The 18,408-nt window shown below is 29.4% G+C and overlaps 2 protein-coding genes across 2 annotated transcripts; both read right to left on the reverse strand.

The window, feature by feature from the left end:
• Window positions 1–2,595: 2,595 nt before the first annotated feature.
• On the reverse strand, window positions 2,596–6,691 carry LOC113849895 (eukaryotic translation initiation factor 2 subunit beta-like). Its single transcript, XM_027480121.1, has 10 exons — window positions 6,601–6,691; window positions 6,048–6,104; window positions 5,704–5,812; window positions 5,523–5,578; window positions 5,327–5,381; window positions 5,120–5,208; window positions 4,524–4,669; window positions 4,272–4,414; window positions 3,996–4,081; window positions 2,596–2,840 (listed from the first exon to the last, which is right to left on the reverse strand). Exons 2-10 carry the CDS (start codon window positions 6,090–6,092, stop codon window positions 2,763–2,765), a joined length of 807 nt encoding a protein of 268 aa, XP_027335922.1. The 5' UTR covers window positions 6,093–6,104; window positions 6,601–6,691; the 3' UTR covers window positions 2,596–2,762.
• An 8,278-nt stretch (window positions 6,692–14,969) lies between these two features.
• On the reverse strand, window positions 14,970–16,432 carry LOC113850461 (pathogenesis-related genes transcriptional activator PTI6-like). Its single transcript, XM_027481017.1, has one exon. The coding sequence runs from the start codon at window positions 16,117–16,119 to the stop codon at window positions 15,334–15,336; it is 786 nt and encodes a 261-aa protein (XP_027336818.1). The 5' UTR covers window positions 16,120–16,432; the 3' UTR covers window positions 14,970–15,333.
• Window positions 16,433–18,408: the final 1,976 nt, after the last annotated feature.

Here is an 18,408-nt window from a genome sequence, read left to right on the forward strand (position 1 = left end):
ATCATTTTGCACTAAAATTATAATATCATGAATAGTTAATGACATTATATAAATTTTTGCATTTTAAAGAATAATTTATATGAAATTTAATATTTTAATTTATATATTTTAGTTTCTATTTTTACAATATATCTTAAATATTTTAATTCAAAAAATAAATTATGAAATAAAAAATTTTCATTTTAAATTTAAATCTGCACCTACACGTATATGTGTAATTTTGAAATTTTGATAGAGTTAATCTAGGCTTATTTATTTTTTTAATATTTTTTAAAAACAAATTTCCTGTTTGGGGTCTTTTTTGCCACGTCAAAACCTGTTTCGCATACTGTATAGATGAAATATATATATTTTTTATTTTTTAAATGCTATTTCGTCTTTAGTAGAGACGAAACTATCAGATTGCGCCATGTGTCAACATTTGGTGTGTTTCACCTACTGCAGAGACGAAACTCAATGAATGGTGCCATGTGTCATGATCTGGATCAATTTACGAAAATCGTTAAAAAAAATATATTTGAATATTTAATTAATATTTATTAAAAATAGAAAATTATAAAATTTAAGAATAAAAAAATTATATAATTTTTAATTAACTTAATTAACAACTACAAATATATTAAAAATGTATATTGTATGACGTAAAAAAGAATACTCGCTAATAAAATTATAAATTTATAATTTTTTTATTCAAGCTAATTTGTAAGTTAGGTGTGATATTTAAAAATCTTAATAATTTATATAATAAATATGTATTTTTTATAATTTTTATAGATATTTAAACTAAGATTAACAAATTCTTAACACTATATTTTTTTAATATATTTATAATTATTAATTAATTTAATTAAAAATTATTTAAATTTTAATAATTTATTCTTAAATTAAATATTATGATTTTTTTATTTTAATATATTTTAATTAAATATTATATTTTTTTCCAATACATTTCCATTAAATTCCAATGCTGCCATTATAAATTTATAATTTTATTAGCAGATATTCTTTTTTGCGTCATACATTGTACATAGTGTAATTTCAATATATATTTTTAATATATTTGTAGTTGTTAATTAAGTTAATTAAAAATTATATAATTTTTTTATTCTTAAATTTTATAATTTTCTATTTTTAATAAATTTTATTTAAATATTAAAATATAAATTTTTTTTAGCTACTTTCGTAAATTGATCCAGATTATGAAACATGGCACCATTCATTGAGTTTCGTCTCTGCAGTAGGCGAAAATTACTAGATGTTGACACGTGACGCACTATGATAGTTTCGTCTCTATTAAAGACGAAATAACATTTAAAAAATAAAAAAAAAATATTTCGTCCATACAATATGCGAAACAGGTCATGATGTGACAAAAAAGACCTCAGACATGAAATTTGTTTTTAAAAAATATTATTTTAAGAATTTATTTTTTAAAAAACATTAAAAAAATAAATAAGCCGTTAATCTACTTAATAATTTTTTATAAATATTAAATTTTATTAATTCGACCATTAAATTTTAAGTTCTTAATAATATTCCGTTAAAAAATATTATGCCTTAGAGTTATATAAATATATATAAAATATGATATTACTTTTTGTTTTTATTTAAATTTTACTAACTTATAATTTTAAATTATTTTTTATATTATATTTTGCTTATTAAATTAAACTATATTTTTTAGAGTAATTTGATCTGTAAGTGTATTTTATCCAGGCAATACCATTCTTAAGTTTGCATTGAAATTCTTTTAGATAAAGTATCTCATAAATATAATTTTTTATTAAATATTTAATTCTTTAGACTCATTGAATGTGACTTGAATTTAAAAATATTGATATAATATATGAAATACTTGTATCATTAAATGCATAGAGTTAGCAATAAATTTTTTTAATTTTAATAAAAAAATTTAATGAAAAGAAATTAATGATATTCAATGCATAGGTTATAGTGTTAAAATCATTTAGTCAAATAAACAGAGATAACATTTTACAAAGTTGAAATTAATTTTCAACAATATATTCATCAATATCCGAGAATTACTATTTAAAAGTATATTCAGAAAGTAATATTTTAAAAAATAATATATGAAGATATTTAAAGAAAAAATATAAAATAAAATCGATAGCGCAACTAAAATTTATTTTCTCTATTTTAGAATTTTTATTTAAAACATTTGTAAAATTTAAGTTGTACCAAAAAAATAAAAATAGAAAGCATGTTCCATCTGGCCAGGCATGGAATCTTGGAAAGGAAAATGAAATAAATAAACAGAACAATTCATTCAGTAAATTGTTATGGTTTTGATCCTTACATAAAATTGAAACGTTATACATTGACAAAATTTGGTATTATTAGTACATAATTAGATCCCTTAAACTTATTAATCATGGTTCAATTTTTTATTATGTATATCACAGAAGGTTTGTTAAGAGAGGTAAAGTCTGTGTCTTGAAAAACATTAGTGTTTGTCTATCAGGAAAAGGGACACCCTTAATGCACAAAAAAAGTATGTTACACTATTATTTCAGTGGGCATGTGAAGGTGATTTTATACGTCATACAAAAATATTTGTTAGGTTTTCGTTTAAGAATATAAGTTCATTTATTCCTTTTATGCCAAGCTTGAAAAACAAAACAACCCAAAATTTACTGCAACAAACTCAACTATGTATGTTATACATCATTCAAAGGCAAAACAAAATTCAGTAAAAGGTTTCCTCAGCCAGTCAACATACATTTATGAAAACTAAAATCAAATCATGTCCCAGCGTTCCTACGGCCAACACGAGCAACAAAGCCTGCCTTGATTGGAGCAACTGATCTTCCTGATCCACACTGCAAACAACAAACTAGTATTGTAAGATATCCAATAGAATAATGTCTGTCTTAAAAATAAAATTGAAAAACCTATTATTCAGCACAGCATCAGTAAACTCATAAACATAATGATTTCAGTGATTTTGTATAATAATATTTCTAAAACAATACTCTCTCCAATCCTCTTAATAAGCAAAAGAATAACTAATTCACTAATATCAATTAAAAATAGTTATATATCATGAATTTATAATATATTCCAAAATTATTTATAATAATAAATGGTCAAATTAGTAACTCATACATTAAAAGAATAAATATATTTATGCACATAAGTAATTGGTGGATATCTCCTCAATACAAATCTCACAATAAATAAAGGTATAAGAATTTGATTTTGTTTGGGTGAATTTGTAGAGAAGTTCTTATTGAAGAAAAAAATTAGTATAAAAAATAAATAAAACTTCTCTCATAAGTTAAAAACAACTTATCTCGTCAAATTTTAAAAAAGTTAAATGAGAAAAATTTTCAAAACATATAAAAAATTAGAGAAATATAAGTTATTTCTAACTTATGAGAAAAAAATTATTCATTTTTTATACTAATTTTTTCTTGTATAACTTCTCAAAAAGTTTACTCAAATATGGCCTTTAACAATTAGTATATCTGAAAATGAGTCTTTGTTTCTTATAATTTAAATAAAATTTGTTGATAGTTATTTCTTATAAATAGAATCGAGGGGAGTAGAAACTATTAGAGCATGCAAAGAGAATAAAAGGAAAATTTCTTTGATCTCTCGAGACTGGATGAATTTATAAGGACTTCTCTAGTTTAAAATATCACAATCACCTCTTCTAAACGAAAAACTTTAAGCAAGGAGTGTGTGTAATTAATAAAGGTTTAACTAAGTGAAGATGTGGAGTTTTCTAAAACTAGAAGGAAAACCAGTATAACTAATTTCATTAAACCTCAATAGAGATCATTGCTACTTGAGGAAACAAATCATTTAGAGAAACAGAAACAAAAATAATTGGAACAAAGTGATTACCAAAAACCTACAAATCACCCAAGGCCACCTTGGTAAAGTAATTAGATAAAAAATTGAATAAACGAACTGCCAGAAAGACAGAAACTTTCATTTTCTTTGAGAATGGAGAGAGTAATAATGCTCACCTTTTCACACCGGAGAAAGAACAAACGATTTTCCTTAGTAAGTATAGTGTCAGGACTTTTACATCCAAGGCAAATAACATATTCATCTGAAAAATCAAAATATAGGTCAATTTTTACCCTGAAGGCCTCATACACAGCAATGCAGTAACCAAAAAAATACAAACAGAGACACCATGGAGGCATCAAACAAATAGGAATCACCTGAATTTATTACAAAATCTATTCTAAGAAAGAGGAATGATATAATGCAATGCCAATATTGGAATAAATACTTACTGACATATCGTCGCAGAATTCCTTCAAAGTTCTTTGGTGCAAATCTTCCCTTCACAACCAACCTCTGCTGTCCATCTAGAGAGCCACTCGTACCCAGTTCAGCAAGCAAGAAAGCCATGACATGGTCTGGCTGCCGATGCATCCTAAAAGATTCAATAGCAATACATCAGCAAAAGGAGAGAAGGGAAGATGAAAACATTTGGCAAGAGGTGTTATGCAAATAGCCAACAGAAGAATAAAACATAAACATACGTTTTGCACAGATCCATAAAATTCACAAAAACAGTTTTCTTTGTGCCCTCACGTAGTACTTGTGGAGGCCTCATAACAGTCCTCCGGCGGTCTCCAGCAAGTTCTGGATTATTCTCACGAAGAATGTTAAACACCCTGCCAAGAAGCTGCACAGAATAAAAAGAAATTAGAAGATGGCGCCAAGGCTGAAGAAATAGTTGGAGATTCCACACCAACAATACAACTATACACGTGACCTTTATATGAGGTCACAAAAAAGTCATTTCTTGATTCAACAATGACAAAGAATATTTATGCAGATTCTATAAAACCAGAAATACAGCTGAGGTGCTTGTAAATCATTAATTAATGGGTTTAAACAACAGTTCATTTCAACACCCAAAGACAGCCTATGAAAAAAATAAGCTGATATTATGGGAAGTTTCACAAGAGCCACAAACCTGATATTCAAACTCACATAGAAAGAAATATATGTTCAGAAACATTTTTAAAACTAGGTGATGAAGCTAAGAATTAAGAACATTAGACAATAATTTTAGAATGAGATTTTAAGGGAGAGGCATATCATAGCAGAAAGCATGTAAAATATTTTATACCTCTTCATATTTATAATCACGGTCACTCCCTTCCCAAGGATAACGGGGCTGCAAGGAAGCAACATCTTCTTCATCTTCTTCAGCGTGATCTAGACAAAATTTATCAAACCTTCATTCAACCATCCTCCCTAAAGACATCAGGTGTAGAACTAATATGCAGTCCCTAAAGGTCAGACATATGTTTTATGCATTGAACTAACTGCTTACCATCCAAATCTTCATTTGCATCTCCACTCTCATCATTTAAGTTACTGATTTCAACCTACAATCCACACGCACAAAAAGTATCATATGTGAAATTGCTTCCCACTTAAAACTAGCTTCATCAAACAAAACACTTAAATTATTGAAAGAAGAATAAATTGTTCATAAATCTAATAAAAAATAGAAAGCCGTAACTTACATGCTTCTTTTTCTTCTTCTTTAAACCAGTAAATGTACTCTCAACCCCCTCAGATACTACAATTGAAAAGCTAAATAGAATCAATCAACCAGGCATAAACACAATTACAGATGCCTCGAATACTTGCATTAAATAAATAAATAAATAAAAAGCCAACAAAGAAGCTTATTTCAATTTGTACCTGTCAGATTTTCTGTCTTCTCAGCCAACTTGTCCACCGAATCATCAGCAGGATCTACAATTGTGATCTTCTTTTTCTTTTTCTTCTTTGTAGGATCAAATGGAGCAATCTGCCATTAGTAAACTCAGGTATTACATAAAGTTATTGTAAAGTTCCAACAAAACTGAAGCACTAATCAAACAGGTTGCCCCTAGAAATACCAGGCATTGAATCCCATAATCGGAAATGGCAATTCACACAAAATAACTGAAAACCTCAGTTTGCTCACCCTCATAACCAACCAAGTGAAACATATACAGAGAAACCATTTCATAAAACTACTAAAATCCAAGGGAGAAACTTACTTCAGCTACCTCCTCCTTCACATCATTGTGTGCTTCGTCTGCCATGATTACTGAAACCTATGTAAAACGAAAATAGTAATTAAGAAAACTGAAAGAGAAAATTAAAAATAACAATAAAAAATCTAGGATAAGCAATAGAGAAGAACAATGAAGAAGAATAAAGGCATATGCAACAAATGAAACCAATAAACAAAATTGATAAAATGCAGCACAAAAAACAATAGTCAAATCCAATATACTGTTCTTCTTAACAGATATCCCAAGTGCTCTTTTGATCAACAGCCCAATAATAATAATACGAAACAAATAGAGTTAAAAGTTAAAACCCTAATTACGAAAACAAATAAAGATGCCAACTTTTTAAGCTTAAAAGTCACCGAATGCTATTTACAAAAGAAGAAAGATCGTTGTAGAGCTAGAAAATCACAGATCGATGAGCACAGAACGAAACAAACATGGAATCGTGCAACTGAAAATGATAAATCAACAAAAAAAAAAGGTTGGATTTTGTAGATGGAGAAATGGGGGGCAAGGATTGAATTGAGAAAGAAACCTGAGAGAGCGAGCTAAAAAATCTATCGCTGTGTTCGCTCTGGGAAATGGGAATCAAAAACCCTTTTCTTTCTCTCTCCGAAACGGTGCGTTGCTTTTGCAGTTTATTATTGGAAAGAAAAAACTGGGTGCACTTGTTTAATAAGCAGAGGTATATTTTAGTGTTATTTGATAATTAAAATTAGTATTTTATTTCAGTAATTTATATTAGTTTTAATACTAAAGTGGTATGTTATGGTTATAATTTTTTAAATCACATATATATATATATATTGTTGACTTTTCAGAAGTTAATTCTATTTCTCAAGAATATTTTATTTTATTTTATTTTGTCAAAATTTTATAAATAAAAAATTTAACTGCTAAATAATGTTAGAAAAAATTGATTTAGTTTGTAAGAACTGTAATTGTATGGTTAAAGTTTTATTACCGGAAGTGAAGATTTTTTAAGCAGAGGATTAAACAGCTTTTTGAATTTTAAGATGTATCTTACTTTAATAAGCTTTCTACAATTTCACTCACCTAAGAGTATGTTTGATTTCTAAAAATAAAAATAAAAAACTCTTTTTAAAAGAAAAATTAAACATATCCTTAAATTTTTATTTTTAAAAAAAATATTAAATAATAAGAGAATTATTACAGTACGTAATATAAGCTTTTTTTTTTTCTTATTCTTTCACGAAGCCAACTTCGGGTCCCATTTGCTTGTGGATTCGAGTTTGCATTTTGGGCCTATAGCCCATACGTTTTTTTAGGTTTAGACTACACAATTGGGTTTTCAATTATATTTTTGTCACAATTGGGCTTTCAACTGTTGCAGAGACTATAACTTATGCACTTTCTATAAGAGGCCTGAAGCTCCAACTTCATCATCCTCTAACACGAGTAATGCTAGTTTTTTTTTTTTTTTTTTTAAAAATTTCACCACCCTTTAAGAAATTAATTTTCAAAAATGATTTCTCAAACGTATTTTTGTAAGTGATTAATATATTTTAGATTTTAATTTTGAAAATATATAAAAGAGTTCTTTAATTAGAAAAAAGAAGGATGCGAAATGAAATTACCTTAAATCTAATAATAAACATAGTGAAAACGCACACTACACATAAATTTGGAAACCCATAATCCATGGACATTTGCATTGATCCCCAAAACTAAGGCCCATTCTCTTCAATTCAACGATCATTTTGAATTATTTGACCACATGAATGAATATGACAATTACTCAATGCAGTCAATTGAACATTAAACATTCAATAACATCTATTGATATGCATTACTAATGATCATTTTCCTATTCATTGATTATTATGAAGAAATAGTCTATGTCAAAGTCTATATGACACATACATAATAAAATATAAATATTACTTTCATGGGTGAGATAAAGTTTTATTATATTTTTTCTTGATTTGCAATAAATTTATAATTTCATATTATTTTTATATTTTAAAAAGCATGTTATTAGTATTTTTCAACTTTCAACTTTTTTCTTTGAATTTAAACTGTTTTTATCATCAAAATAATTACTTTTAATGGTTTAATTAAATATTTCTTGTTAATATCAATTCTTTATACTATATTTAAATCACTTGTCCTGATCCAAAAAGGAGTTGTTTTATTTTTATATATTAAATCAGAATATATTATTTAATCTTTTAGTTTATTCTCTTTTAAACAATGACATTATTATTCCATTTTGAATTTTTAAGTACATGTTCAAATTCTTTTAAATCAATTATACATTTTTCTTTGTAACTTAATCTTTTAATATATTTTCAAAATTTACTTAAATGCAAAACACACCTTTTGTGTCCATCACTCTTCAGCTCATGTTTCACATGTACTTATTTTCAATAGCATCCATTTATTCATTCACTAATAATTGTAATTTGTTCTTTATAACACATTAGCTGCCAATAATACTGTCTAAAATCTACTTAGGTTTGGGCCCCAAGATGAGCACGTTAGTGCGTTTGTTCTATACCATTCATTGTGATCTATAAACCATTCTAATATTTTTTTTAATACAATAATAGAAGAGTCTTGTTAATGATTGATTAAAAAACTAACAAAAATTATTTTTAAAATTGGATGAATTTATTTTAATATTTATTTTATTTATTAACTAATATTGTAAAATAAAATAAAATAAGATGGAAACGTTGTCTCAGTAGACCAAGTCCAATCAGGGGGCTGAAAATTGGTCAACAAAAAGATCAGTTTCACAAACTCAGCTGTTAACCCCTACTCCACTAGTATCAAATTGGAGATAACGTAGATTCTAGATTCTAGCTAGAGCCATTAAACTCATCTTTAAAGATTTAATTAAATATTTAGTTTTATAAAAGTTATATAACTTAAACTTAGTATTTATAAAATATTTTACTAAAGTATATTATTTACTTTTTTACAAATTATTGTTTTTAGCCTTTTTAATTGAAGTAGTCTAAACCACATCAAATGGAGTAATTAAAAATAATGTTTTATAAAAAAATAAAGATTATATTGCGAAATAAATAGAGATTAAATTTAAGTTGTCAACATTAATTAAGCCAAAATTAAACATGTGACTAAGTCTCCTAAATAAACTGTTCACTTGTCGGATAGTGCTTTCAATTGAAAGAATTAAAAACAAGGGTCTAATCAGAAGTGGGACAAAAAGATTGCGAGGTTTCTTGGAAGGTAGAGTTAATGGGTTTTCATTTTAATCAAAGAAGTCTCCTAAGCATTATTTTCTTGTTTTTATGCACTCTATCAATTATCATCAACCATAGTTACCAGTTAATTCCATGTTTTTTTCTGAGCACGTGGCTGCAGTATGTACCAGGTTTGATGATTTGGAAGCCACATGTTGTGCTGAAGTTTCCTACTATACATGAGCCATAGTACACTCTTCAACATCTTTGTTTGTTGTTACACTCACACATACACTGGTTGCTACATTTATGTGGGATAGTGTGGGTTTCTTATACACATGCTGGTTAAAAGTGCTACAAATACTATGGTGTTTGCGTTGGTAATGATATTCAAGTTAATTATAGTAATAATATAAAGATTTATCTGTTTATTTTGTTTTATGTAAATTATTTTTTTGGTATATGTTATTTATAAGTCATTTAATAAAGTTAATCAAAAGCCATTTCTTTGTCTGTTTGTGAGTAGGGCATACTACCTTTAATCGTGTAATTCTTGTTTGCCCACCTTTTCTTAACAACTATAAATTACACCTTTTTGAGTTTTGTCGAGAGTTTAAAGTTCCAAAATAGTTAGTTCCATGACAAGAAGGACTTACATTAGAAACAATCTCATTTGAATGAGGAATCTTAATTGTACTTTGTCTTTGCAGTGATTTACTTGAGGAATGCAGAGTGTTTCAATTGTTTATACTACTTTCAGTCTGGTTGTTTTTTGTGTTTGTAATATCCAAATTATGATTTAGACAAAAGCTGCACCGTATAAAGATTTGCATAAATAATGATTTGGGTTTTGAAACACACTTTATGACCACAAAATAACCTTTGACAAGTGTCTTGTCTACAACATCTTGAGTCTTTGAATAAGTCCAAACCAATGAGACCACAAGGAAAATGGTATCTTCAAGAAGAAGCAACAGTACAAGATTGCATTTTCTCCTATTTTAATTACTTATTTGATTTGATGAAGAACAAAGCTACCCTTGCATTTATCCCACACAAACAAAAGTTTGCTGTTACCTTCGTAGAACCTTCCTTCATTTGGCCCTTTGCATAATTAACAAAAATTTATTATTCCCTTGAATTGAATTTAGTTATATATATATACATCATCACTCATCACATCTTACAAAGTGTGTTACCATCCCCCCTTCCCCACTTACTCCCCCACTTCATTCAAAGTTTCAAATAGCCATTTTGATTTGAAAAACCTCAAACCTGAGTCCCTTGGCTAGATCAATAATACCAACCATACAATAAGTTTATTTAAAAGTAAACATAGAATAAATACCAACCATAAAATTCAACTACACTTAAGGTACCTTCCAAGCATAGGTGACCTCACAAAAAGGAATTGTGGTATGAATATCTATTCTAAATAATGTTTTCATGAAAATCAAATGGTCATTATTAATCCAAAGCTGGATTGCGGCTACTAATTTAGAAAGGAAAATAGCTAGTGGAGTGTGCTAGTAGCCGCCCATTAGCATCACAATATCAAGTGAATGACTCTTACCATATGAATAATGTAACTGACTTTGTGCTACTACATGATGGCTACTCCATCAATATGTTCCTCACTTTTATGTCTACATAACACCATTTGTTTCCTCTTTTTGCCACCCCTTCATTGCCTTCTGTGACTCTGCAACCCATCTTAGGTGTTCCTTCAGATTGGGCATCTAGTACAAATATTGAGCCTGGCCTATGGATCCAATAAAAGCTATTAAATAAAACAATGTACTATTTGCCTATTTTTATTGGTCCTATCATCAATTGGAAGTATTGGAAAGCATAGAAACATGTCATTGAAGCTGTAATTATGTCACACACCCAGTGCCAAGCCAGTTATGATTTTATGCCTATTTGCTTCCTTATGGCTAATAATAATTCAAAAAACAGTAATAGTTTGATGCAAAATAGTCTCCCCTCACTTCCCCTCCTTAACAAGTTCATGAGAAAATGAGCTCTCTAGTCTTGTTGATATTCACATGAAGAAAAGAAAAATGCAAGAAATTATTTTTGGCCTTAGTTACAATTTGCATGGTTTAAAAACAATGATCATGTATAAAAAAAAAACCTGTCAATTTGTGTGTTAATAATGATTAAGCCTATTTGAATCATAAAATAGAAGTCTAAATTTAATTCAAATATGATTAAAAAATTGAATGAATTAGGATATAGAATCCAAAATTATTAAGCATTTTGGTCATATTGTCATGTGGGTTTGAATGGATCCAATGAGTGAACTAAGAAACAAACAAAAGCACCTAATGAGGCAAAGACACTTTCTCTCTTTCATAATGCGCCTTCTTAATCTTATCTGTCACTGTATGCTGCAGAAATGCCAGGAATTTATGAATATTCAAATCGACTTTAAACAGTGTGTCAGCGTTTTTTACTGTAATTTTGCGCTTTTTTTTTATTAGTTTATTCTCTTAAAAAGTCACAATCCATTATATTAATTCATTAAGATTTTATCACTACCTTAGTTTCTAAAAATTTTAAAATGTGATCACTTTAATTCTTGTTAAAAGATTAAAATAATGATATATAATTTTGATTATTGCTTTATATTTTTTAAATATTAATTTCATAACAACTTATTAAAAAAACTTATATAATAGCACATGATCTTTGAGAAAAATTTAATAGACGAAAACCATTAACACACAAACATATCAATGCTGTAATATTTAAGATATAATTTGTTTTAATCTAAAGCACATATGTTTTCTATTACAAGTTATTCTATTTAATATTATTATATTTACTGAAATTCAAAATTGAAATTACATATAAATTTTTTATTCTATTATTTGAATTGAATTAAAAATAAAAGTTGAATTGGAAATAGTGGAAGGCGGCTATGTATGCGTAACAGTGTAAGGTAGTGGCTCGTCACATTTGAGCTTCGAATCTGTTTTGTCACCAAACATGGGACCCATCAAATCAACCATTTTCATCACTGAAAACATCCTTAACCCAATAATCTTGGGATTTTTTTAATCTTTTTTTTACCAATACTAAAATTAGCTTCATCAGTGATTTCAATATCTACCTAATTAGTCTATAAGTGTATGTTTTGTTTGCTTAATTCTTAAAATAAATATTTGTTTGGTTATAGAAATGTAATTCAGTAAGTATACATTTAATTTTCATTATTTAAGGAATAATATGATTGTTATTACATTTAATTTTTAAGGATTAGTTAATTATTAATAATTAATAATTTTTATTTTCTTAATCAGTATTTAAAAATACTCCCTCTGGTACTTTTTATAAGAAACAAAAGACATTTTAAATTACTAAGACTAAAAAAAAATTAACTCTGTTATATTTTTCATAAATATAAATTTTATTTTAAAAATACTATGATATTAAATAATATAATTAGTAATTTATATATTTAATGATACTGATAAAAAAATATAATTTTTTAATAATTAATATATCTTAAATTTATTATTTATTTCTTATAATAAAGACAAAAAAATATTCAATTTTATTTTTTATAAAAAAGACCAAAGAAATAATAATTTATTTATTTTTATAACTACTTCAAAAGATTTTTCCTTGATATTCAGGAGCGATATACTTTAATAATATCCTACTTTCATACTTAAATGATTGGCCTTGTCATTAAGGAGACATATTATCTGTCTAAATTATTGAAGTTGTAACCTTATATTCTATTTCATCAGTTTTTAAAATGAAAAACAAAGAAAAAATTACATAGAAAAACTGGGTAAGATGTAATATTAACAGATAAAAAAATAAAAAATAAAAAAACGTAATATATATTTTAACTTTTCTGGTGTTTTTTATATGTGAAATGCTACCTAACAAGAAAGTAGATAAAAATAAAAAATTGGAGTAAAGATAAGAAAGTGAAAGGTCACCTCTTAGGAAGCAAACCCCCACGCAAGATATTCTTCCATCAACTTAAATTTAGATAAGTTTTGTTTTGGATGCAATAAAATTACATAGAAAAAATATAAAGCAATTATTTCAAGAGTAAAATATGTATTTTATAAAATTTTTAAAGTTTTTCTAAGTTTATATTTTAAAATTCTTTTAATTTAAATATTTTTTTTTTTATTAATTCTTCTCTCCTCTACCCTTACACTTTAAATTACTTCCTTCTTTATTCTTCTGAATTCTCAAATAAATTTTTAAATTATGTTTTAATGCGGTATTTTAAAATTCTTATAATTTATTATCTGAATAATAAAAAAAATTCATATTTATAATACTACTAAATTTTATGTCAAATAAAAAAAATTTAAATGACTAATTTTTAAAAATAATTTAAAACTTTCTTTATTATACTTAACTTTTTATATTAAACTCTCACTCTAAACATCTTTTATTATTATTTTAAATTTTAAAATTTCTTCTAAACACTGTCTTGATGCTTTTTAGTCTACTAAAACTAAAAAGAAAAGCACGAATCTAAATGTAATGTAATTTGCCTCCCTAGTTGCTGCAATTTTGGCATAGCAGAAGGAGAGAGTGTGAATTTATATTATTTTATAATTTATTTTTAAAAGATGCTTTTTAAATATTATAGACAAAGAAATGTATTAAGAAGTTTAATTTGTATGTAATTTAATTTTTCATCCATTCAAATAAAAGAAGAAAAATATAATAATTTTTTTCTCTTATTTCTACTAATTTAAATAACATCTTCTTTGTTTTATTTTTTATTTCTATTTAAAATAAGATAATTCTTATCCTCATATTCGAATCTATATTGAAAAAACTTCTGGAATGAGATAAATTTCACATAAATTTTCAATGTTGTGATGGCTATGAATATGGAAGAAAAGAAGAGGTTTAGAAAATAGAAAGGCATGCAGTTGCAGCTACGTATTGAAATTAGTGTCTGAGGCAGCAGTGTATTTGAAAGAACAGTGTGAAGAAGCATAGCTATAGAGATTGTAGGGACACCGTTATCATTATTATTACTTTCTTTTCAACCACAAGCAGCCACCTCTTTGTGGCCTCCACACCCCTCTTTTTATTTCATCTCTTTCAACTATGCTCTATCAGAACTAAACCTTATTATATTGAAACACAGTAAATGGTGTGGAATACTTATAAACTACCTACGATGAATGAGTAAGAGTTTTACTCATTAAGTAAGTTTGAATTTAAGTATGCATAATTATTGACAAAACTTTATAATAGTGAGTATAAATATTATAATATCTAACCTTACCTATACACATAATATATCTATATATTTTATCGTTAAAATTTTAATTTTCATCTTCAATGTTGGTGTTATGATAATATTCACTCTTTAAATTACTTATCAAATAAAAGCATTCCGAGTAATTATATTCACATGAACTAAAATGCATATAATGAGTTTGGATATGGGTATATATAAATACCCAGTAAGAAAATTATTCAAGTTCATATAAATAATATTGATAATTCCATGTTGGAATAATAATATTAGGTGAATCATTATGATACCATCGAGCTACCTATAGAAGCCGAATTAGAATAAAAAAAAAAAGCATCTTCCATACAAAAAGGCAATCATAGATTGATATTACTTTCGCCCTTACCAAACAAGGCATTATGCAGAGAGAATTATAATAAAGGAAAAATAAATCATGCATGGAAACAAAATAATTTAATCATCTAACTTTAGACAACAAAAGTTTCATTAATAATACTTTAGATAATTATATATATGAAACTACAATAGAGCCTTTTAATATCATCAATCATCGCTCACTAGCTTTTTAGATTTTCAGATTTCCCCCTTTCTTTTTTACATTTTCCTGGTCATTCCACAATAATAAAATTAATTACAGATTAACTTAGGACAAAATATCTGCTTCAGGTGGGAAAATGCTTACTCTAATGCTCTCTACACTCTTCTAAGCTAACTGCACAAAAAACTTCAGTCATGAGGGTAGTTTCGGAATTCCACGTAGTAGAAAACAGAATAGGACAAAAACTTTAGGAGAATTACTAAACAATCCCCGACTTTTATAATGAAAAGACAAATAAGCCCCTCAACTGGGCCACGTCAAGAACTCGTCCGGGTCAAATTCGCTGAACTCTTCCTTCCCAAACCGCTGACTCAGCAGCCCCGAGTTAACGTCCGTCAAACTTAACGGCCAATCGACGTCGAACCCCAACGCATCCACCGCGCCGTAACGAAAACCGTCGAACGGCGTCGACTCGCCGTCGCAATACGCCAAAACAGACGTCGGCGACGCAAAACCATCGTCCGAAAGAACTGCCGGCTCCTCCTCCTCCTTTTTCTCGGTGGCGTTAAGTGGGAAGTTGGTGACGGCGTTGCGGCCCTTGTACTTCACGGCGGCCATGTCGTAAACGGCGGCGGCTTCCTCTGCCGTGTCGAATGTGCCGAGCCAGACCCGTTTTCTGCGGGTCGGGTCACGGATCTCAGCGGTCCACCGTCCCCACGGGCGCTGGCGAACGCCACGGAACTTGCTCCGGCGGCGAGGGCTGGTGGGTATTTTTTCGGATCGCTTGAAACGGGTCGGGTCAGGGGAAGGAGACGAGGAAGATGGTGAAGTGGTTGGGAAATAAGAGAAGGGAAGGTTGATGGTGACGTGGGTTATTTCCCTCTTCACTTTTCGAAACTTTTTGGGTGGGTTTTCATCGTCGCCGGAAGAGTCAGAGTCGGTGGCATCGTGGTCGGTGAGTATGATCCGGAGGAGCTTCTTCTGAGGTTGGGTTCTTTTGGTGGTTTTGCATGGTGGGTCACCTTCAAAATCGGAAATTGAAGTTGATTGCTTCAGGCGCTGGAGCTTCAGGGTCGATTGCACGGACATGAGTGAGTATGAAAGTGAGTGTGTGAGAGAGAGAGAAGAAAGAAAGGATTGGTGTGTGTCACTCACTTTGAGGTTGTTAGTGAAGAGAGTGAGGAAATGGAAAAGGTGGGAGATTCATAGAGGTAGTGATCAAAGAGAAAGGATAGTATTTTCACTATTTTGCGAGGTGTGGAAGGTTGAGATATGGATGAATTCTTATGGGTAAGGAAGAGTGAGAGGGAAGAGCGAGCTTGGCGGGAAAATAAGGGACAGAGCAAAGCTGAGTGTGAGGAGAGAGAGAGAGAGAGAGAGAGAGAGAGAGAGCGAGAGAAGAAAACAAGGAGAGAGAGGTGGGATTAAAGGGTATTTATGGTGAACCACGGGGTGTGTCCCCATTGGAGGATCAACAAAATATTTTTCTCGTGAGGGTGGGGATATGGGTAACGAATTGAAGGAAAGAGAGGGGGAGTAATGAAGGGAGTGTCAAGTGTGAGAGAGTGGAGGGTCATGACTCCCTATTGGGTGTGTGTGTCGCTGTCGGCAGCAGAAAAATCCCCAGCTTCCAGCTGCCTCTATTGACGACTTCTCTATAATCCAACTTTATTATCCAAAACATTTTTATTTTTCCAAAGCCTTTTCATATTTTGTTCCTTCAAATTTGGGACCAAACTATTCAAATCGTGCTTTCAAACTATAGTTAGCAGTTCTTAATCTTGAAACTTGAAAGCGTGTTCTTTTGTGTGTGTAATAGAGTCTCTATTAACAATTGAATGTTGATTATATATACAATATGAGGGGGCACATTAAAGGGTCTAAGAAAGTGAGGAGAGTAAGATCCAAAGAAAGAACCATGCTATCTTTCCACGTTGGTGAATCTCAGACCACGCAATTGACGGGTTCCATGTTGGAAGATTTTTCTGATTAGGAGATTGAAGAACAATCGCTTCTACTTGGACACCAAGCTATAACGTTTAAATCGGGTAATTGACGTGACTTTCTATAGTTTGTTATTAAAGCGGTTCATGAATACCTATGATCCGTGAAAAATACTGTAAAACAAGATGAAAAAAATTAAACGTAAAAAGTACTAGTGCTAATGATACCGTTGTGCTTTGGCCTTGGGCTTGTCCAACCCATGATGACCTTGCAGACGCTTATAATATCTTTTCAGTACAATTTTCTTCAGAGTTTGTCCATTCGGTGTTGGACATTGTTGAGATGAGATACCTTAATTCACAGTAACTGAGTTGGATATCAATCATACAAAAAGACACAAGTATTTGTGAGACTAGAAGGGAAAATTTGTCACATCTATTTGTGAGACTCCACATATGCAGATTTAATCCTATGAGTTACAGGTATCATAGGGCTCAATTCACTAGGCTCAAATGATATGAAATGATGAAATTGTAAAGGGAATTTTCATGTGGGTAAATGTCAAACTTAGAGATGATAAATTTGATGAGAGGCATTCACAAGAAACAAAAGATTAAAGAAGTTGACGAGAGATTGGGAGTTGTTTGTTGCTCTAGATAAACGAGCAATGGCTAAGGATGAAATAAACAATGCAAAGGAAAAGTTAACATCATGAGAAGGGTCTAAACATTGTGGGGAGGAAATTGCTAAAAAAGTTTAGTTAGGTTAGGTTTTGGCTTGAGAAAGAAGCAAAGGCAAATAAGCATGCTAGAGAGTCAAACACGTGTAATATTATCTACGTTGAGGGGGCAAGAAGTTGCAAACAAATGACCCCCTCTTTGCTTGTTGCTTGTTAACCAAGTAATGATGAGTCTCCTAATTAACCTTTTTGCTAACTTTTTCGTTGGCCACTGTTCTTATTAAATTATTAACTATTGACCCCAATTCAAGGTACTTGTTATGACCTCACCGCAAATATGTCTCTTTCCTGATGCATCATAACTAGTGGTTTCCAGCACGCATTTTAAGTACTAAACATATTAAATTCTTAAGTCAAACCCGTTTTTCAAAGTTCAAACATTGTTTAAGGATCATTTAATTTGTATGATTTTGTGGGAAAAATATGAAATTTCTCCATTCCAACTCCTTTCAATTCACTTGTCCGTTGCTTTCATTTTACAGTGTGAAGACCCCATAAAACACGTCCAACGTCGAGAATCACAACAGTGGACTTTCTCTTTGACTAATGTTGTTCCTCACAATTATGACTAACTTTTGGCTGGGCTTGTCCAAATTATGTTCAATGGTGTTGGATGGACTAATGGATACTGGTCGTTCTTCTAAAAGATCGCTGTGTGTATCTAAATTCACATTTATCGGTCAACAATTCACATT

The sequence above is a fragment of the Abrus precatorius genome, unplaced genomic scaffold (assembly GCF_003935025.1).
Source record: "Abrus precatorius isolate BTA unplaced genomic scaffold, Abrus_2018 Scaffold9, whole genome shotgun sequence".
NCBI classification, from domain to species: Eukaryota; Viridiplantae; Streptophyta; class Magnoliopsida; order Fabales; family Fabaceae; genus Abrus; species Abrus precatorius.

Coding starts and splice junctions, on each gene's coding strand:
- LOC113849895 (XM_027480121.1), bottom strand. CDS start 6,092: ATGGCAGACGAAGCACACAATGATGTGAAGGAGGAGGTAGCTGAA. Junction 4,670..5,119: donor GTGATTATAAATATGAAGAG/GTATAAAATATT, acceptor TATTCTGTGCAG/CTTCTTGGCAGGGTGTTTAA. Junction 4,415..4,523: donor TTTATGGATCTGTGCAAAAC/GTATGTTTATGT, acceptor TGAATCTTTTAG/GATGCATCGGCAGCCAGACC.
- LOC113850461 (XM_027481017.1), bottom strand. CDS start 16,119: ATGTCCGTGCAATCGACCCTGAAGCTCCAGCGCCTGAAGCAATCAACT.